Source organism: Pezoporus flaviventris, unplaced genomic scaffold (genome assembly GCF_033815535.1).
Source record: "Pezoporus flaviventris isolate CSIRO_AGI_PZ_B2104156 unplaced genomic scaffold, CSIRO_AGI_Pfla_v1 ptg000002l, whole genome shotgun sequence".
NCBI classification, from domain to species: domain Eukaryota; kingdom Metazoa; phylum Chordata; class Aves; order Psittaciformes; family Psittacidae; genus Pezoporus; species Pezoporus flaviventris.
Window position 1 is genome coordinate 22,844,210 of NW_026892550.1, and position 17,626 is coordinate 22,861,835.

Below are 17,626 nucleotides of genomic sequence, written 5' to 3' on the forward strand. Positions count from 1 at the left end.
CGATTTGCCTGTTCTCTGACTAACTTCATGTTGTCTTATAGCAGGCACAGAAAATGCGTAGGGATGATAAATTGTGAATCTACTATTTTTATGTTCAAATTTTGTTTGAATTCCTGACTTTCTGGACATTTAAAGATGCCTGCTCCTTTCTCATGTCAAAGCTACATTGCATAAACTGTTATGCATAAACTGTTCTGTGATCAGAGTCTTCAGAAAACTGTCTCAAGGTAAACATCTGCAGACAGTGAAAGTAGAAATTTAGCTTTTTTTCTTTCCTTGTTTTTCTTGTTGATGTAACACAATCATAAACCCTCACTGGGTTAATTAAAAAGCTATATCCCCTTAGTTTTGCATACATCAGATATGCTACTGGAGCCAAAATTAGTCTAATATGCAATGAAAGTTCAGGTCAAAATTTAGACCTAATCCAAAACACCTCCAAGTGGTCACATGGTTTATGCAAAAATATTCATACGATCTTCATATGAAAGAATAAGATGTGTGACACTTTCAGCGATTAAGACATCTCCAGAAACCTGGAAACTGTGTTCACTGCAAATGCCTCTAGGTTTCTATCTGATTAGTGTTGTGGGTCCTCTGGTGGGCTTCTGTCCCGTTTCGGCTAATTCATTATATGCTCAGCTCTACTGAAACACAGGGCGGAGGCACTGGCTACTTTTGTGCTGGCACCATGGACATCTCTGTCTCCCAGTTATTCTTGTATCCCTTGGGCAGCTTCTAACTCTAACCTTGCGTAAATCTTAGGGAAAGATAAGGGCTGCACTTAAATCAGTTCCTCAATAGCTGCCAAAACCATCAAGTGTGGCAGTGAAGAGCTCTGTCCTGAGAGAATAAAGCAGAAAGCAAGAGACAGAAGAAAGGCTTCTGCATGCTGGCAGTGTTCGAAGAAGCACAAATCTCTCCTGGAGGCCTGGGGAAAACTGCTTGTTAAAGTCCTGAGAGATTACTTCGACCTGGAAGAGAGGTGAAGAGTAATCAGCTTTGCTGGAGGGGTAGGAAATATTAGTCTGCAGTCCCATCAGTTCTCTGAAGTAAAGAGAAAGAAAAATAGACTAGGGAAACATGAGGTTTGAATGAAACATGAATTGAACATGAAATGAAACATTTGAATTGAAACATGACCTTGAAGTCAGAAGGTTTGACAGAGCCAGGTGAATGGGAAGACGTAGCTTGTTTTTTACACTGCACCGCAACAGCACCTGTTGGTGAGCAAAATTAAGAATAATCCTTTTGTTCATTCTTTTGATTACAATTTAAAAAATACCTGTATGTTAACCACATCTATGGAGAATTTCCTCCCTAACTTTGTTTTAGCCAGAAGAACAATCTGTAGCATAATTTTCCACCAGAACTTCAGTCTTGACCACAAGGGAATTTGAAGTTTTGCAAAATTTTTGCAGTTTTTACCATTTAATCTTCCTGAAATAAGCTGCTCATCTGGCACAGCCTATTTTTTAATGGGTGATACAAAAATTTAATAAGCATTTCTAATTAATATTTATTTTCTGCATTCAAGGACAGAAGCAGCAAATCAGAGAGATTATATATCCTGTAATTTTTCAGAAGTGTAGTGTTCAATTTCCTAGTCGAGTAATTACATCAAACAAAGGGAAGTTTTTTATGTTGTCTCTCACATTGTTCAACTAAGAGGCGTTTATCAAACATAGCAGATAATCAAATATCAGCAAAATTAGAATCATAGAATAGTTAGGGTTGGAAAGGACCTTAAGATCATCAAGTTCCACCCCCCCTGCCATAGGCAGGGACACCTCACACTAAACCATCTCACCCAAGACTTCGTCGAACCTGGTCTTGAGCACTGCCAGGGATGGAGCATTCACAACTTCCCTGGGCAACCCATTCCAGTGCCTCACCACCCTAACAGGAAAGAATTTCCTCTTTATATCCAATCTAAACTTCCCTTGTTTTAACCCATTACCCCTTGTCCTGTCACTACAGTCCGTAATGAAGAGTCCCTCCCCAGCATCCCTACAGGCCCCTTTCAGATACTGGAAGGCTGCCATGAGGTCTCCACGCAGCCTTCTCTTCTCCAGGCTGAACAGCCCCAACTTTCTCAGCCTATCTTCATATGGGAGGTGCTGCAGTCCCCTGATCATCCTCGTGGCCCTCCTCTGGACTTGTTCCAACAGTTCCATGTCCTTTTTATGTTGAGGACACCAGAACTGCACACAATACTCCAAGTGAGGTCTCACAGGAGCAGAGTAGAGGGGCAGGATCACCTCCTTCGACCTGCTGGTCATGCTCCTTTTGATGCAGCCCAGGATACGGTTGGCTTTCTGGGCTGCAAGCACACACTGAAGCCGGCTCATGTTCATTTTCTCATCAACCAACACCCCCAAGTCTTTCTCCACAGGGCTGCTCTGAATCTCTTCTCTGCCCAACCTGTAGCTGTGCCTGGGATTGCTCCAACCCAGGTGTAGGACCTTGCACTTGTCATGGTTAAACTTCATGAGGCTGGCATCAGCCCACCTCACAAGTGTGTTGAGGTCCCTCTGGATGGCATTCCTTCCCTCCAGCATATCAACCAAACCACACAGCTTGGTGTCATTGGCAAACTTGCTGAGGGCGCACTCAATCCCACTGTCCATGTCAGCGACAAACATGTTGAACAAGACTGATCCCAACACCGATCCCTGAGGGACACCACTCGTTACTGGTCTCCAGCCAGACATTGAGCCATTGACCACAACTCTTTGTGTGCGGCCATCCAGCCAGTTCTTTATCAACCAAGTGGTCCATCCATCAAATTGATGTCTCTCCAGTTTAGAGACAAGGAAGTTGTGTGGGACAGTGTCAAACACTTTCCACAAGTCCAGGTAGATGACATCAACTGCTCTACCCCTGTCCATCAGTTCTGTAGCCCCATCAGAGAAGGCCACCAAATTGGTCAGGCAGGATTTCCCCTTAGTGAAGCCATGCTGGCTGTCACCAAGCACCTTCTTGATTTTCATGTGCCTTAGCATGCCTTCCAGGAGAATCTGCTCCAAGATTTTGCCTGGCACAGAGGTGACACTGACTGGTAAGCAATTCCCCGGGTCATCCATTTTCCCCTTCTTGAAAACGGGGGTTATATTTCCCTTTTTCCAGTCATCGGGAACTTCACCTGACTGCCATGATTTCTCAAATATGATGGCCAGTGACTTAGCAATTTCATTTGCCAGCTCCGTCAGGACCCGGGGATGGATCTCATCAGGACCCATGGACTTGCGTACGTTCAGATTTTTAAGATGGTCTCGAACCAGATCCTCTCCTACAGTGGGCCCAAGGTCTTCATTCTCACAGTCCCTGCATCTGCCTTCCAAGACTTGGGTGTTGTGGTCAGAGCCTTTGCCAGTGAAGACCGAGGCAAAGAAGTCATTCAGAACCTCAGCCTTCTCCAAATCCTGCGTAACGCCGTCTGCTGATAGCTTCTGGAGGGGGCCTATGTTCTCCTTAGTCTGTTTTTTATTCGCTACATACCTGTAGAATCCCTTCCTGTTATCCTTAACATCCCTAGCCAAGTTTAATTCTAACTGGGCCTTAGCTTATAACTCTTCTACTAATGCTGCACCTGTAGAAAACAATTGTTTCCGTGGTTGGATGCCAGGTTACAGCACACTCCAATCAGTCTTTCCACAGAGAGTAGGCACAGAGGGCAAATATGGAATAACCCTTGCCAAAGAAAGTTCATTGTTAGGACAGGTGCTGGCTGAAGTTCGTATGATGTGTTCTCTATAGGTGAAGGTAGGTATGAAGTGTTTTCATATTAAATATACTGTAAAACAGCTATGAAAAGTGAAAACTGTTATAAACTTCAGCATTTCCCCACTGAAAACCTGAGTTTGTTCTGCCTGAGGAAAAGTCGTATAGATCAGTGTTGGTCATTGGCTCAAAAGAGCCATTCTGCAAACGCTGTTTATAAGTAATCTAGCACATTTCCTCTTGTATAAGAAGTCTTGTTACTCTGAAATGAATTGATGAGGGAAAAGGAGGGTAACAGGCTATTTGATGAGTAGCATCATTTGATGAGCAAATTTTAACTTCCTTTACTCTCCCTTTTCCCTATTAGCTGATTTCAGAGCTGATATTACAGTTACTGAGCTAAGAGATGAAAGAACAAGACTGGGTTGTGCTGTGGCCCTGCCGCTGAAGGCTGAGAAGCAATCAAGCTCTCAGTGAAGACAAAGATCAGTATCAGGAGAAGCAAGCATATTTCCCATGTGGTTTGAGGACACTTTGCTCACCTGACAAGCAAACACTGTACTTTGTAAAATGCATACAAGCAGGAACTCCCTTGCAACTATATCCGGGTGAATTGTCACTGATGTGTGCCCAAGGGATTGTGGTCCAAGACACAGGAAATCACTGTAATTTACTTCCAGTCAACCTTCTTAGTGACAAATACTTTCACTTTCCATAGTGTATTCTAGGAAATCCTACTTTTTCATTCACTTTCTTTAATGAATGCCTCACAAATTGCAAAGTATTCCCTCCATCACGTTTACTTTTACATAGCTGAATCTTGGTTATCAATTTGAACTAGCTAAAAACCTCCAAATGTGTCTGTATCATTAGACAAATTAATTGATGTAAAATAATCATCACAGAGTAATACTTTCCATGACTTGTAATGATTGATATGCTCAAAAAACCTCTAAAGCAATGGGACAACACCAAAATCCTGATTTTAAGAGCTACTTAATCCAAGAAATATATGTCTCCAGAGCCATATTTTGTAGGCAAGATCATAACACTGAAAGATAGCATATCAGGTTTCAACTATTTTGGTGTAAGATCCCACAGCACACTTTGCAAAGGGAAAAGTTATATACCTTGCTGAAACTTGGTTTAGATATTTCTTGACTGCTGCCTTAAAATTGCACTGAGAGTTTCCTGTGCAAATGGCAAAGTAAGAACTGAATCTGCCTGTCCTAAAAACATAATTGCACATTATTTTTGCATGGTTATTGCACTGGTTTATGAACACTTTCTGAAATCAGTTTCTCTGGCTATTGCTGTTAAGAAAAGTGATGAATTATATGTCAGATTTTTCAGATATGGACAGAGTCATAAGAACTTTCTTTGTAATGGTAGTGGCAGTTTCAAAGTTATTAGCAGTCCAAAGTTTATACAGGCCATCTTTAAAAAGATTATCTGTGGGACCATTTGTCTGTCTCTAATATTTTGTTGCTATTTTCTTTGTGCTTCCTAAAATTGCATTTTTCTTGGTGTCTTTGTAAGGCTGATGAGAGGGAAGGAGGATTCTAGCCAAAAGCATCACAGAGACCTCATTATTTTTAAATGAAAAACTGAAATAAATTAAGTAACAAACACCCATGCTTCATCATTGGACTACCTGAGAAAGATTTTTCAACTGCATTTTAAGGACAACGCAACAGCATTTTGTAAATTAACACTGTAAATTATATTTCACTTATAAACAACTTTTTTAGGCAGTTACATTAATAGATACATAAACAGTATTTGATGAGAAGTGTGTCATTTGAAGGCTTTTCACAACACACCAGGACTGTGTTGGAAGGCTTTGCATGGAAATTGAAAAAGGGAGACCAAATTTTGGCAATTTTGTGGTATCTGTTGTTTCCAGAATGATATTTTGGCCATTATTACTCTTTGCTGTAATATTTTTATCTACTGTTCTCCATGAATAGATGGAGATTATGATGGTTGCATCATAAAAAGGGATAAGAAAGATAACACTTCACTGAGATGTGGTTTGATCCTCTAAATGCTTACCTTTTATCAGCTATAAAATACATTACTGTGCTAACTATGTAGCATAAGGTACTGCAGGGACCAAAACCACACTACCACTTCTTCTGAGTCACCTTTGGAAAGAAAAAGAAAAATAAGATCTACTAATCTGACAAAGACTGTAAGGTATGGAAGACAGAAACACAACTTGTCCATTTTCAGGCCTCTTCTGTTGAATGCAGGAACTGTTCAAAGATCTGCATGATGTGAAACAAGAGTGTTGGACACTTCTTTTTTTAAACAGCTTCTAGTGCCTCATGTAAACTGCAAAGGACAAAACCTCCTTGTTTGGACCAGATGACCTTTGAAGGTCCCTTCCAATCCAAACTATTCTATGATTCTATGCTTTTCAGTAGCTCTTTCTTCTTCCCCTTCTGTCTTTGTGGCAGTTTCCTTGCACAACAAAGAAATGCTTCTCCTTTCTTGCAAACCTATGTACCATTTCCAAGGGTCTTCTGAGAGACACTTTATCTTTTTAATCTGGGAAGAATTTATTGGAGATGGGTAAATATGAAAAGAGAATTAAAGAGCGAGTGAGCAAGCAAGAGATCAACAAGCATTATATCACAGTGTTGTTTCTTCCTGGGACAATTGCAGAATGGCATAAATAAACTAATAAGAAAATATTGATAGTTCTTCCAGTGCTTGGTAAGTAAAATCCAATTAGGAATGGGCAGATATGGATCTTCTTTTGACTCATTTGAATACTGTAATAAATTTTTCCAGGCTGAATTCCACAGCACAGCTGTACCTCATTGAACAGCAACTACTATTTTCCCAAGAGTTAGTGCCAGCAGGCAGTTTGACTTTAGAAAGTCTATGCAAGAAGAGGCACCAGGGTCTATCAGAGACCATGAACCCAAGGGAGATAACCTGTTCTCTTATCTGAGCTCTGGTCAACTGAGAGCAGGATGTAGCATGGTTGTATGGGTGTGTGCTGGATGAACAGTAATAAGGACATTGGAGACAAGCTCAGCTGTGGTCTTTGTACTTTCTGAACCTGCTGATAGCTGAAACATTGCAAAGAGCAGGGAGAGGCAGGGTCATGCCCTGTACTCCTTTGCTCTGGTATTGTAAGTATTTTATCTGCTTTGAAATGAAAACAGTTTGACATCCCCTGAATGGCGATCTGAGCCAGAAGATACGTGGGAAAGCCTGCAGTGGCAGAAAAAAAGGTATGATGTTACACCGTATTATCTGAGGAACAGAAAGGTTAATAGCACACATGTACATGGTGTCAGAGCATGGAAAGACCTCCTTCGGATTTCTTTTTTTTTTACTGTTCAGTCAAGTGATTTTAGGATGAAAGGAACAATATAAATATCACATGCAATATTATTACTATTTTTGTTATTTTCATCTAACCTCTCCCCAAAATTGATACAGCCTGAAAAGCATGAATTAGTTACAGGCATATATGAATATACAATACGGATGTCTTAGTTAAAATGACATCCTATATTTTTTTATGCTGCAGCTGATGAACAATTTTGAGGATGCCAACCTTGAGGTAAAACTGTGCTATATTACAATCAGCAGTGTGTGGCAATTGTGTGGGTAAGAGAGACAAGAGTTGCTCAGGAGTTAGAAGGTCAAAGAATTCAGGTTCTTCCAGGATCACATCCTTTCTGTATAACTGTGACCAGCTCCTCAGTTATCTATCCCTATGAAACTGGATTATATGGTACATTCCCTGAGTTGGAACCCTTGACCCAGCAGAGGAGCCTGAGCTCCTGTGCAGTTTTTGGAAAATGGTATATTCCTAGGGTGTTCTTTGTGGGGGAGGTGAGTGTCAGAATACAGGCACATGAGTATTTGTTCTGTTTTAAAAGATGAAAAGAAATGTGACCTGACTGCTTTCTTAGGGAAAACAAAACTAGTATCTTTGTTTGGGAGTGTCCCAGACTCTTTGGCTACCTTGTTTAGGAGCGCAGCTCTTGATGCTCTCGATTGTAAAGTGGCATTGATAGACTTTCCTAGTTTGCTGATGGTTATGAGGATGATAACTGGTGATATCATTCCATTGTAGACACCAAGTCCTACAGTTATGGTCCCTGTAGCTACCAAAACTGGTAGGAAAAAGTGCAGTGTTTTTGAAGTGATGTATTTAAGAGAAGGTGACATGAGTATACAACTTGCACTATTGCAGAAATTAGTCTTTATTCCACTGAGCTTTGCTGATATGCATAGTTTTCTGAATTCAGTATAATTCAAGTTCTAAATAAATATTGATATAATGCCAGACACTTGAACACAGTGCAAACAGGGCCTAACATAATAAAGCACTTAAGAAAGTACTTAAATTTAACTGTGCACTGTGATCTGCTGTGTGAGATCCAATGGAGAGTTGGAACTGCAAACAGTTAAGTAGAAGGGAATGTGATTTTGTACTGAGTGCACTGTGGCTGGGAACTGCAGTTCCTCCTGTATGTGTACATAGATCTTACCTGCCAAAGAAAAATATTTTACTTTGGTTGATAAAGTCTGTTTGTTGGAAGAGGTCTTCTGGCAAGTGAATCAATTCTTGCTGAAAAATGTCAGTGAACCTTTCATTTGAAGCAGGCAACCAGCAACGACAGACAGAAGGGACTGGCTCACAACTCCATTATCATTGTATGATGGTGTTGTGATAGCAAATATTGTAGTTTTCACTAGAACACAAACCTTCAGTCTCTAGCCATTTATTTCAAAGAATGTTGCCCATTTTCATCTAAACAGTGGCAAGATGGAAAGTACACTTTTCATTAAAAGCTATACATTTTGGAAAATGTATGTTCTGATGAAGTGTCATGTAGATAAAAATTGATACATTTTACTGATAGATTTTTAATTGAAAATTATCTTTCAGAACATATTCATTACTTTCAGTATACGATTTGAAAGCCTTTTAAAACTCAGAAGCTAGTAAGAGCTTTTCAACCTTGCAGAAATGAAAAGTTTAAATTGATTTTAGTATTTTAATTTTTTTTTCCTGCAGAAGTTCTTCAACAAGAAAGTCATAGCTGTTTTCTTCCCTTCTGTTTCTGAGTGGAAAATGAAAAGCCCAAACCAAACTGTGGTCAGAAAATTAATGTTAGACAATAATTCTTCTTGCCACTCAGTTATTGGTACTAATTCAAGCTATAAGCTATACAATACTGACTACAAAGTGAGCAGCTTAACTCAAAGCTTCTACAAATGCAGGGCTACATAAATATATATATGTATGCACATATATGCATAGATACATATATGTATGCTTGTTTTCTCTTGCTCAACATTTTCACATTTCCTCTACATCATGAATGATGCATTTTCTCACCGAAGTATCTCTGGAACAGGGATTGTAATGTGCTCTAGATTTCTGCCTCAGCCTACTTAGCGGACAGCAGATACTTCTTCCAGTCTGATAGTATCTAATTACAGAGCCAAGGGGTGCGTATTTCAGTAGAACAGTCTGGGATGCTGAAAGGTGATATTCTGAGACAGAGAAGGGCATATCAGCCATTAATTTAGGTCACAGAAGCAATTCACTATCGTGTGAATAACATTAAGTTGAATGTTATAGCCGAACATAATAAAAACCTATACGAATCTCATATGTGAGACAGGTTTGTGTTAACATTTCAGATTTGTGGAAGTACTATACCAGCCCACTACTCTTAGCAGAAAAATATTCTGCCTTTTCTGGAATACAGTTGCTCATATAATGAATATTATGTATAGAGTGGGTTTGGTGGTGGAAATTTTTTTTTTTCATTTTTTACTTTGTACTCTGAAAGAACTGACTCCAAATTTATGAGTGACGCCACCACCGAAATAGACTATACATGGATGTGACGGTAAATAGCTGTTCTTTTCACACCAATGAGGTAAAAAGGTTGATCCTTTCTACCCAGAGAGAAGATTTAAAAATTAAATAGTCCATGGTTACTTTCGCAGTGGTGTTGTCATAGTTTTCATTTACAGCAAAATAGAAGTGAGGCTGAAGTCATGAGTGTTCTTACTGCTGGGCTTGTCTGCCTACTTGCTTACAGACATGATTGTATACAACGGTTTTCAAAAACCAAATATTACTGCTGTTTCATGAGCAATCTTTTTATTCCCCAGGGTCCAGCAGTGGTCCTTACACCACGAGTAGAAAAGCATTGGCTTGGACCACTTCCTGTGCTCTGAATTTGGCCAGCTCTTAGCTGTGCTGCAAAAATATCCATGTTATGAGTTCTGGTCCAAAGATAAAGAGCCACTCAAAGTCAGCAAGGCAGATATAAAAATGCCATGAAAGATAATCTATAGTCTTGGGAAAGCAATTTGTGTCAGACATGCTGAAGAAATTATCTAGTATTATTATTCAGTAATTCATTTTATAAATTCCCCTCAGAAATAGAAGTGTGAGAGATAACTTCTCAAGGTAGGGGGGCAGGACAGAGCAAGAGCAGTTATGGAACAAACAGAGAAACACAAAATGCTGTTGCTGCTACTTCAGTTGCAGCTGGATCCAGAAGCTAAGGATAGAATACAGTGGGAAAGGTCTGAACCCAGTGACGTCCATGGGAGCTTAATACCATACATATTCAGCTGGTTTTCAGAAGCACCATGGAAACACCTGGCTGTTACACTATATTTTCAGAGCTGCTGAGAAGATTGTTATTATTGTCATGGAAGCTAAAAGGGAAATTCTCAGACACATATTTTAGGAGTAAAATTGCCAAATATTTTATATTTCTGCAGCTCCAGTAACACACAAAGCTTTCTTAAAAAATATTCCAAAATATTAAAACCACTTGGAGATTCACATATTTGTTGTTGGACACTTACACTGACTACCAGGATTTCTTTTAAAAAAAGATGTCATATTTCAGTGACCTTCTCTACTTTATAATTTACCTTGTTTTGTTTTACAGTCTCTTTCTTGTTAGATTTTTAAGCTGTTTGTTTACACATCTTTATACTACTCTTCCTTTGTCAGTATCCTGACATATCAGATTTTGGTTTATTATATATTTTTTGTTATTTCTGGCTTTTTCACCCGTTTCAAGTTCCTTGCATCCCTCCATTTCTTGCTTACCTGCTCGCTCTATGAGGCTTTCTCTATTTCACCAGCAATTTCTTCCTTTGTTCTGTGGTGTCTCTTGATACTAAGCTCATGTATTTAGCCTCATGGGATTACATCCCTTATGCTTTTTGCAGAAGATTTGCTCAGTTAATGATTGCAATTAATTGCAAGCATGTCAGATGGATGCCAGTGGGATGGCAGAGGGATAGATTTCCCCAGTTGTGCACCAAAGTGTAACTAACTCCTCATTTGCAGAAGCTCTGATCCACCTGGTAGAGAAGTCTGTGAAAAGACTGAGTCAGGTGCAAAATAAGAAAGATCTTTTCTCATGTATTCTCATGTTCAGCCTTGAACTGATAAAACAATTCCTTTTTGTCTCTGGACTGATCAAAAAAGGGCAGCTGTTCCTAAGTACTGAGAGTGGCGTGTGTGCCATGAAGTGATGCTGGTCGTGCTACTGCTATTGCTGGTTGCTTGATGCTCCCAAGCAAAAGACAAGCTCTGCAGGCTGATGTAGTAAAACAAATACTGCATTTGGACCTCTGGGGAGATGGTATCACTGTTAAAATAAGACCCATGAATGTTGTAGAGGATTATTACTAAAGCAACTTTAATTCCCTCAGAAACCTTAATCCGTCTTTGGCAGCCTTTCTACATGGATGCTTTCTCTGAAGCAGGTTCTAGGCCCATGTGCCTGGGGTTTTCTGAATCTGACACAAAAGTTGCCACATGAGGCCAAATGATATCTGTAAACTTTAGGTTTCAATGAAAATCCCACTTAGAGGAAGTATGAGAAAGTGGTCAGTTGCTCCAACCTTTTGTTCCACAGCCTAAGTAAAGTTTTTTCATGCTCACTAACCAGAAAATTACCCTCTTCTTAACTTCAGCTAAAATTTTATGTGTATTTGTGAGTTATATGAGATTATTCTAATTTGAAGCTTGTTATGCAAAAGTGCCTAAACTAATTTTCTACAATATCTTTCTATTCATTTGTTTACATAGCTTGTCATTTGTTATGTTTTTGCCACAGGAATTACGCAACCTGGGAAGAGCACAGCGTTCAAACATTATTCAAAGGCATATTCTAGTAACTGAATATTACAAGCTGTAGCCAGTGAGTTGGGTAGCAAAAAAAAATTAGTATATATTCTCATTAATAAAAACCTTGTAAATCTCTCTGTCTTGACTCCTATTTTTAATTACCAGTGTGGTTCCAGGCAGGTGACAGGAAGAATTTTCCTGGTATGATAAAGTCCTACCAAGGACAAGTTCTGTGGCATTTGTAGGAAAGAAAACAAGTGTTTACTAAAATGTCCCTAAAGAATTATTTAGTCTTTGTGCTTGATGTTTCTTCACAGGGGAAACAAGGATATTTCTCCACTGCCACATGAGGAAAAAACAAAGGAATAAACATAAAAGTGACTCTGCATACACACCTACCACTTGATATCTTTCCAGATCACTTTACAACTTTCCATTTTTCCATCTCTTCAGCTGCTTATTTGTATGCTGCAGAGACACCACAGTCCTGATGCTTCACTAGATAGTGACTGTCTGTATCTATGCTGCCAGCCTCTGGTGTCTAGGAACAAACAGAATTTCCATCCAGTTGAATATTTTTGTACTTCAAAATGTGTTTTCACTCCAAAAAGGAGAAAAGCAGCCCCCCTTTTTTATACCATTTGTTAATCTGGATTTTTGCATCCAAAGAGAAATAAATACTGACCTACCACAACATGCTTCCTTCCAGAATGGGAGCTGGAAAGACATTACATTACATATGTTTGCATTTACACTTCCAGTGATCTATAAATGAGCTGTGAAATACAAATGTTTTTCCTAAGAACTCTTCTCTGTATGTTGAACCTTGTAAACACCTTTCTAAGCAGAATATGATTTTTGATAGGACTTTTTTTTTTTTGGTAAGATAAATCATGACTTTGTTATGAGGCAAAATCTGCAATGGCATCTGCCCAATTTTACAACTATGTCTTTACAGTTATTACATGGCATTGTTAAAAAATTACCTATTCATCCATCAAGGTTCATTTTCCATAGGTTGCTACATTATTGTCTAACTTGTGGTTTTACGCTGAAATACTGCTGAAATAATTAAATATCAGCTGGTGAATGTAATGGATAATTTGAAAAGCTTGAAAATGTCTTTTTAAAAAAGCTAGAGTTTTAGCTATTTTTCTGAACATAATATCTTCATTTAAGGCAATAATTCTCAGGCTCTTTGAAAAAGTACCACACTCTTGGGCAAACTAATTCCTGCAATGTTTACACTCCCTAATTGTTTTCATCCCAGAAAGGAAAGATGTTTATGTGCAAAGAAGTGGGTAAAAAGTGAAAACTGAACTGAATTGTATTATGAAACTTTTTACAGCCAAGGGAACTGCCTCCTCTAGCTGCAGCAGGCTTTGAATCAGATGCTGAATATTCACAGAAGGTACTTTTTAAATTATCTGTTGGATGTTAGAGTAACTCGATGTGGATCTGTGCTAAAAATTAGAGATATGACTGTCTCCTCTGCAGTCGTAATCTAGTTTAGAGTGGAGAGACCTAAAGTGTTCTAAGTTAACAGTGGCTTATGGATGTGATGAGGCTTAAACTTAGGCTGCCACCCTTGCTTAAAGGAGGCTGTCAACAGCACCTGAGCTAGCACGTTTTGACTTAGTCTGGGTACTACTAGGCTGTGATTGTGGAACCATGAGTCACTGTTATAATAGAATCAGACATCAATAAAACAGTGATGATTTATTCACATTTCAAATTCTGCCAGGATCTAAAATATATGAAACATTGAAACTTGAAATGTTTAACTTGTTTCACCATCTCCAAAACTTTCCAAAGGAAATAAAGTTGCATCTTGCTTAGAGAAATGGCTTAAATTTCCTTAAGTTGGGCATTGCAAGACCTTAATTCCTCCCTTTCCATCTTTACATTTGGAAAAAGTAGAATGTTGGATTGTGTTTTCAAGATGCAATTCTTTTTTTCTTAAATAAGAATTGAAATGAATTTTTTTAACACTTGGAAGTTATTAACATCTTAATGATAACAGAACCTTTTTCTTTTTGCAGGTATCAACGGTGCTGGAGTTTGGCCGCATAGTGATTTATACTACCAGCCTTCGTGTGGTGAGAACCACTTTTGAACGATGTGAACTGGTTAGAAAGATCTTTCAAAATCACAGAGTTAAATTTGAAGAAAAAAACATTGCTCTGAACAGCGATTATGGAAAAGAACTAGAGGAAAGATGTAGGAGGGTCTGTGAAGTTCCCTCACTCCCTGTGGTGTTTATTGATGGCCATTATCTTGGGGTAAGTAAAGCAGAAGCCTATGTTTTATTTTGCAGTTTGGAAGAGCAGATGAAAATCTTGATGAATTAGAAACAGGGCTTTTAGAAAATTGCTTGCAATGCTGGAATGATGGGTACAATCAAAGACTGAGATCCCTTTGGGGTATGTGCTGCACGGATACACACTAGTAGGTTTGACCTGAAGATGCAATAGACAGCCCAAGAGAAGCTATCAGGAAGGGAATAAGAGTTAGTAACACAATCTAAGCTGTCCCATGTTTCTTCAGTAATAGCTTTGTAGCTGAAACTGAAAATCTAGAGAAATAGATTTTATTTTTTCTTCCCCTTATGGGAAGTTGTATGTAAGATTGATGCAAGAAGATGAATACATATAGCATAAGCCTGTATTTTAGTAATATCTATTGTGAATATGAAACTAACAGCTGAGGAGCCAGACCTGAAACACATACTAAATTTTATGATGTAGTCTGTATGAGGATCTGTAACCAACTGAACATTATTTTCAATACAGAATTGATCACTACTTCCTTTTACAAAAGTCCAGCAGTAAGAGATAAAAAAACAGCCCAACTCTGTCCTGTTGCCAGACATAAATTCCAAATGGATAACTCTAGTCCAAGTTTGGTCTCTGGTACTCTGGGTATAAAAACCTGCTGATATTTGAAATTACCTTTCCATTAACGCCAGCCTGTACTTTCGAAATGCGTTTCTTGGAAACTGAAGAAATCAGAGTTTAGAAGAAAAAGATTCTAGAAAGTGGCATAAAAAAAACCAGCTTGAGAGCTCAGACAAGGTATTTGTCTTAAGTGGTAAAGAGCTAGCAATTAGCTCCAACAGGGAGACTGTGATTTGTGAAGGCAAACTATATTTAAACACAGTGGGGTTATTGTGTTTGTATCGCTTAGCACTTTCATTTTCACAAAAGAGTTAAGTAACGAAAGGAAATGTAATCAACGATCAGCCCTAATTGATATTGGGCCTGTATAAACACTTGAATACCCTTTCTCCTCTTCCTCCTCATCTCCTTGTTAGCTCTCTATGTGCTTTGCATGAAGCAGGCTTTCTGAGCACCATAACAAATGCATTTGCTGCGACAGGGCTCACCAGACTGCTACAGCAACTGCAAAATCACCTATGTGCAGAATAATAGCAGACAGTAAATTTTACTTCATAATAGAAGATGCTTTTATCAAACCCCTGAATTGGAGAGTTCCCCAGGAGGGGCAGAAGTGCTTTATTCAAAAGCAGCTTAAAATTCAGCAGGATTCAGACTAAGATTCACACACCTAATTCTAATGTTAAAAATAAAAGTAATGAATTATGATGGACTAAGAAAATCTCCGTGAGTGATCAATTTGTCAAAAGAATTTAGTTAAAGTACTGAAATGGATTGAATAAATTATTTGCTCAGCTGTAGGGGAAACCTGATTACAGTCATTTTGATATGATGGATAGCTCATTAATTCACTGCTTCTCCTTTTTTTTTTTTTTTCCCTAAAGATGATAGAATCATCATAGAATCATAGAGTAGAATCATGGTATAGCTAGGGTTGGAAAGACCTTACGATCATCTAGTTCCAGCCCCTCTGCCATGGGCAGGGACACCTCACACTAAACCATGTCACCCAAGGCTCTGTCCAACCTGGCCTTGAACACTGCCAGGGATGGAGCATTCACAACTTCCTTGGGCAACCCATTCCAGTGCCTCACCACCCTAACAGGAAAGAATTTCCTCCTTATATCCAATCTAAACTTCCCCTGTTTAAGTTTTAACCCATTACCCCTTGTCCTATCACTACAGTCCCTAATGAAGAGTCCCTCCCCAGCATCCCTATAGCCCCCCTTCAAATACCGGAAGGCTGCTATGAGGTCAAAGCATAAGGTCATGGGAAACTTGTCTTTTAACAGAGGAACAACAGTGTAACAAGCAACACAATCTCGTTAGAACTCTTAGCATTGTATTAGATTCTTTGGAGAGGTATAGGAATAGAAAGCAAGTGAGTTAGGAAGGTAGCTGTCTGTGGGAGAGACAAATCTAGCTGGCCAACTACCTGCTTCCAGGTAGTCAAGAGGTTTTATCTCCTGTAGGTTAAAAAAAAGAAAAAAGAATTTTGTGTTCTGGTCTACAGACATTTATTACAGCATGACAGCGTATTCACACTGTATAACACAAGAAAACAAAAGGAGTTGATCTTCTAAAAATAACAGAAGAAAATCAGGCATGGGCAGTGTTTTTTTTCTTCTCCCCCCCCTTTTTCTTTTTTTCATTAAATCCATGGGGAACACTGTAATTAAATGGAACAGATGTTAGGTTGAGGGGAGGATTAAAGTTACTCCATGTAAAAGTGCTATTTTTGTGGAGAATCTGCTTTGTGGGCAGGGAGAAGTCCAGGAGATGCCAGCCAGGATAGCAGCAGCCCTTAACTTTGCCAGTGTGGGAGCCCCCAACCTCTGCTTGCAGACAAGGTATCTGTCCTCGAATGCTCTCCACTAACTGCCATCGTGCTGGGGGAGCACTGCTGCTTGCTACAGCACCACTCTATTGTGTTTTAGTTAAGATGAACCAGGATGGGAAAACCAAGTTCATTGTGAGCCCAGGGGGCCACCAATGGAGCACAGTCCGGGTGATGGGAAAGGAGACCCCCCAGAGTGAATCTGTCATAGAATCAAAGGATCAACTAGGTTGGAAAAGACCTCATCAAGTCCAACCGTTACTTTAGGACTGCCAAGACCACCACTAAATCATATCGCTAAGGGACTCATCTGAAGTTTTTTTTGAACACTTCCTGTTTTGAACACTTGCATGGGCAAGGGACCTGTGCTCACACACTCTGGTAAATGTGGCAAACCCCATTATTTTATGGCAGAGTTTTTCCTTCATAAGAGAGGCTGGCATTCATCCATTTAGGAAAAGAAATAAGAATGGGGGAACTCTGCTTATTGTCAAGGTCTGGAAATGAACTATTCATCTCCCAGATATGTCAATGCCTGGTGGATTTGGCACCTTAAGAAGACAATGCATCAGTGACTCCAAAGACAGCAAGTTGGTTGGAACCTGTGCTGAGGTTCCATTTTTATGTTTTTCATTTTTATGTTTCATTAAAATGAAATTGAGAACTATTTACAGAATTTGGTCTCATTGGTAACAGTGGACATTTCTATAATGCTTTTTATGATAATTATATTCTGACATACAAGCGCAACACAAGTTCAGAAGCCTGGTGTGTTGGTGAATTAATAATGCAATATCTTTTTCCCTCTTCTCTTTTAATTTTGAATATTTTTTTTTCTGGCAAATCCCTTCCTGAAGGAGTATGCCTGTAGCAATACAAAAGGGAATCTATATTAAGCCATCCATGCAACTTTTGGTGAGTCATAAGGAACAAAAAACCCACAAAACCACACACAACCCCTAATTAAAATAGGTACAGTTTTGAAAGGGAACAAGATTATTTTTAATGAGATAAATGTAA

The 17,626-nt window shown here is 39.1% G+C and overlaps 1 protein-coding gene across 1 annotated transcript in view; it reads left to right on the forward strand.

Moving 5' to 3' along the window:
- Positions 1 to 17,626, forward strand: part of GRXCR1 (glutaredoxin and cysteine rich domain containing 1) — a 41,592-nt gene that overhangs the window by 15,813 nt on the left and 8,153 nt on the right. Inside the window, exon 3 of the mRNA XM_061471774.1 lies at positions 13,915 to 14,154. Coding sequence (XP_061327758.1) covers positions 13,915 to 14,154 — 240 coding nt within the window. The remainder of the gene's footprint in view (positions 1 to 13,914; positions 14,155 to 17,626) is intronic.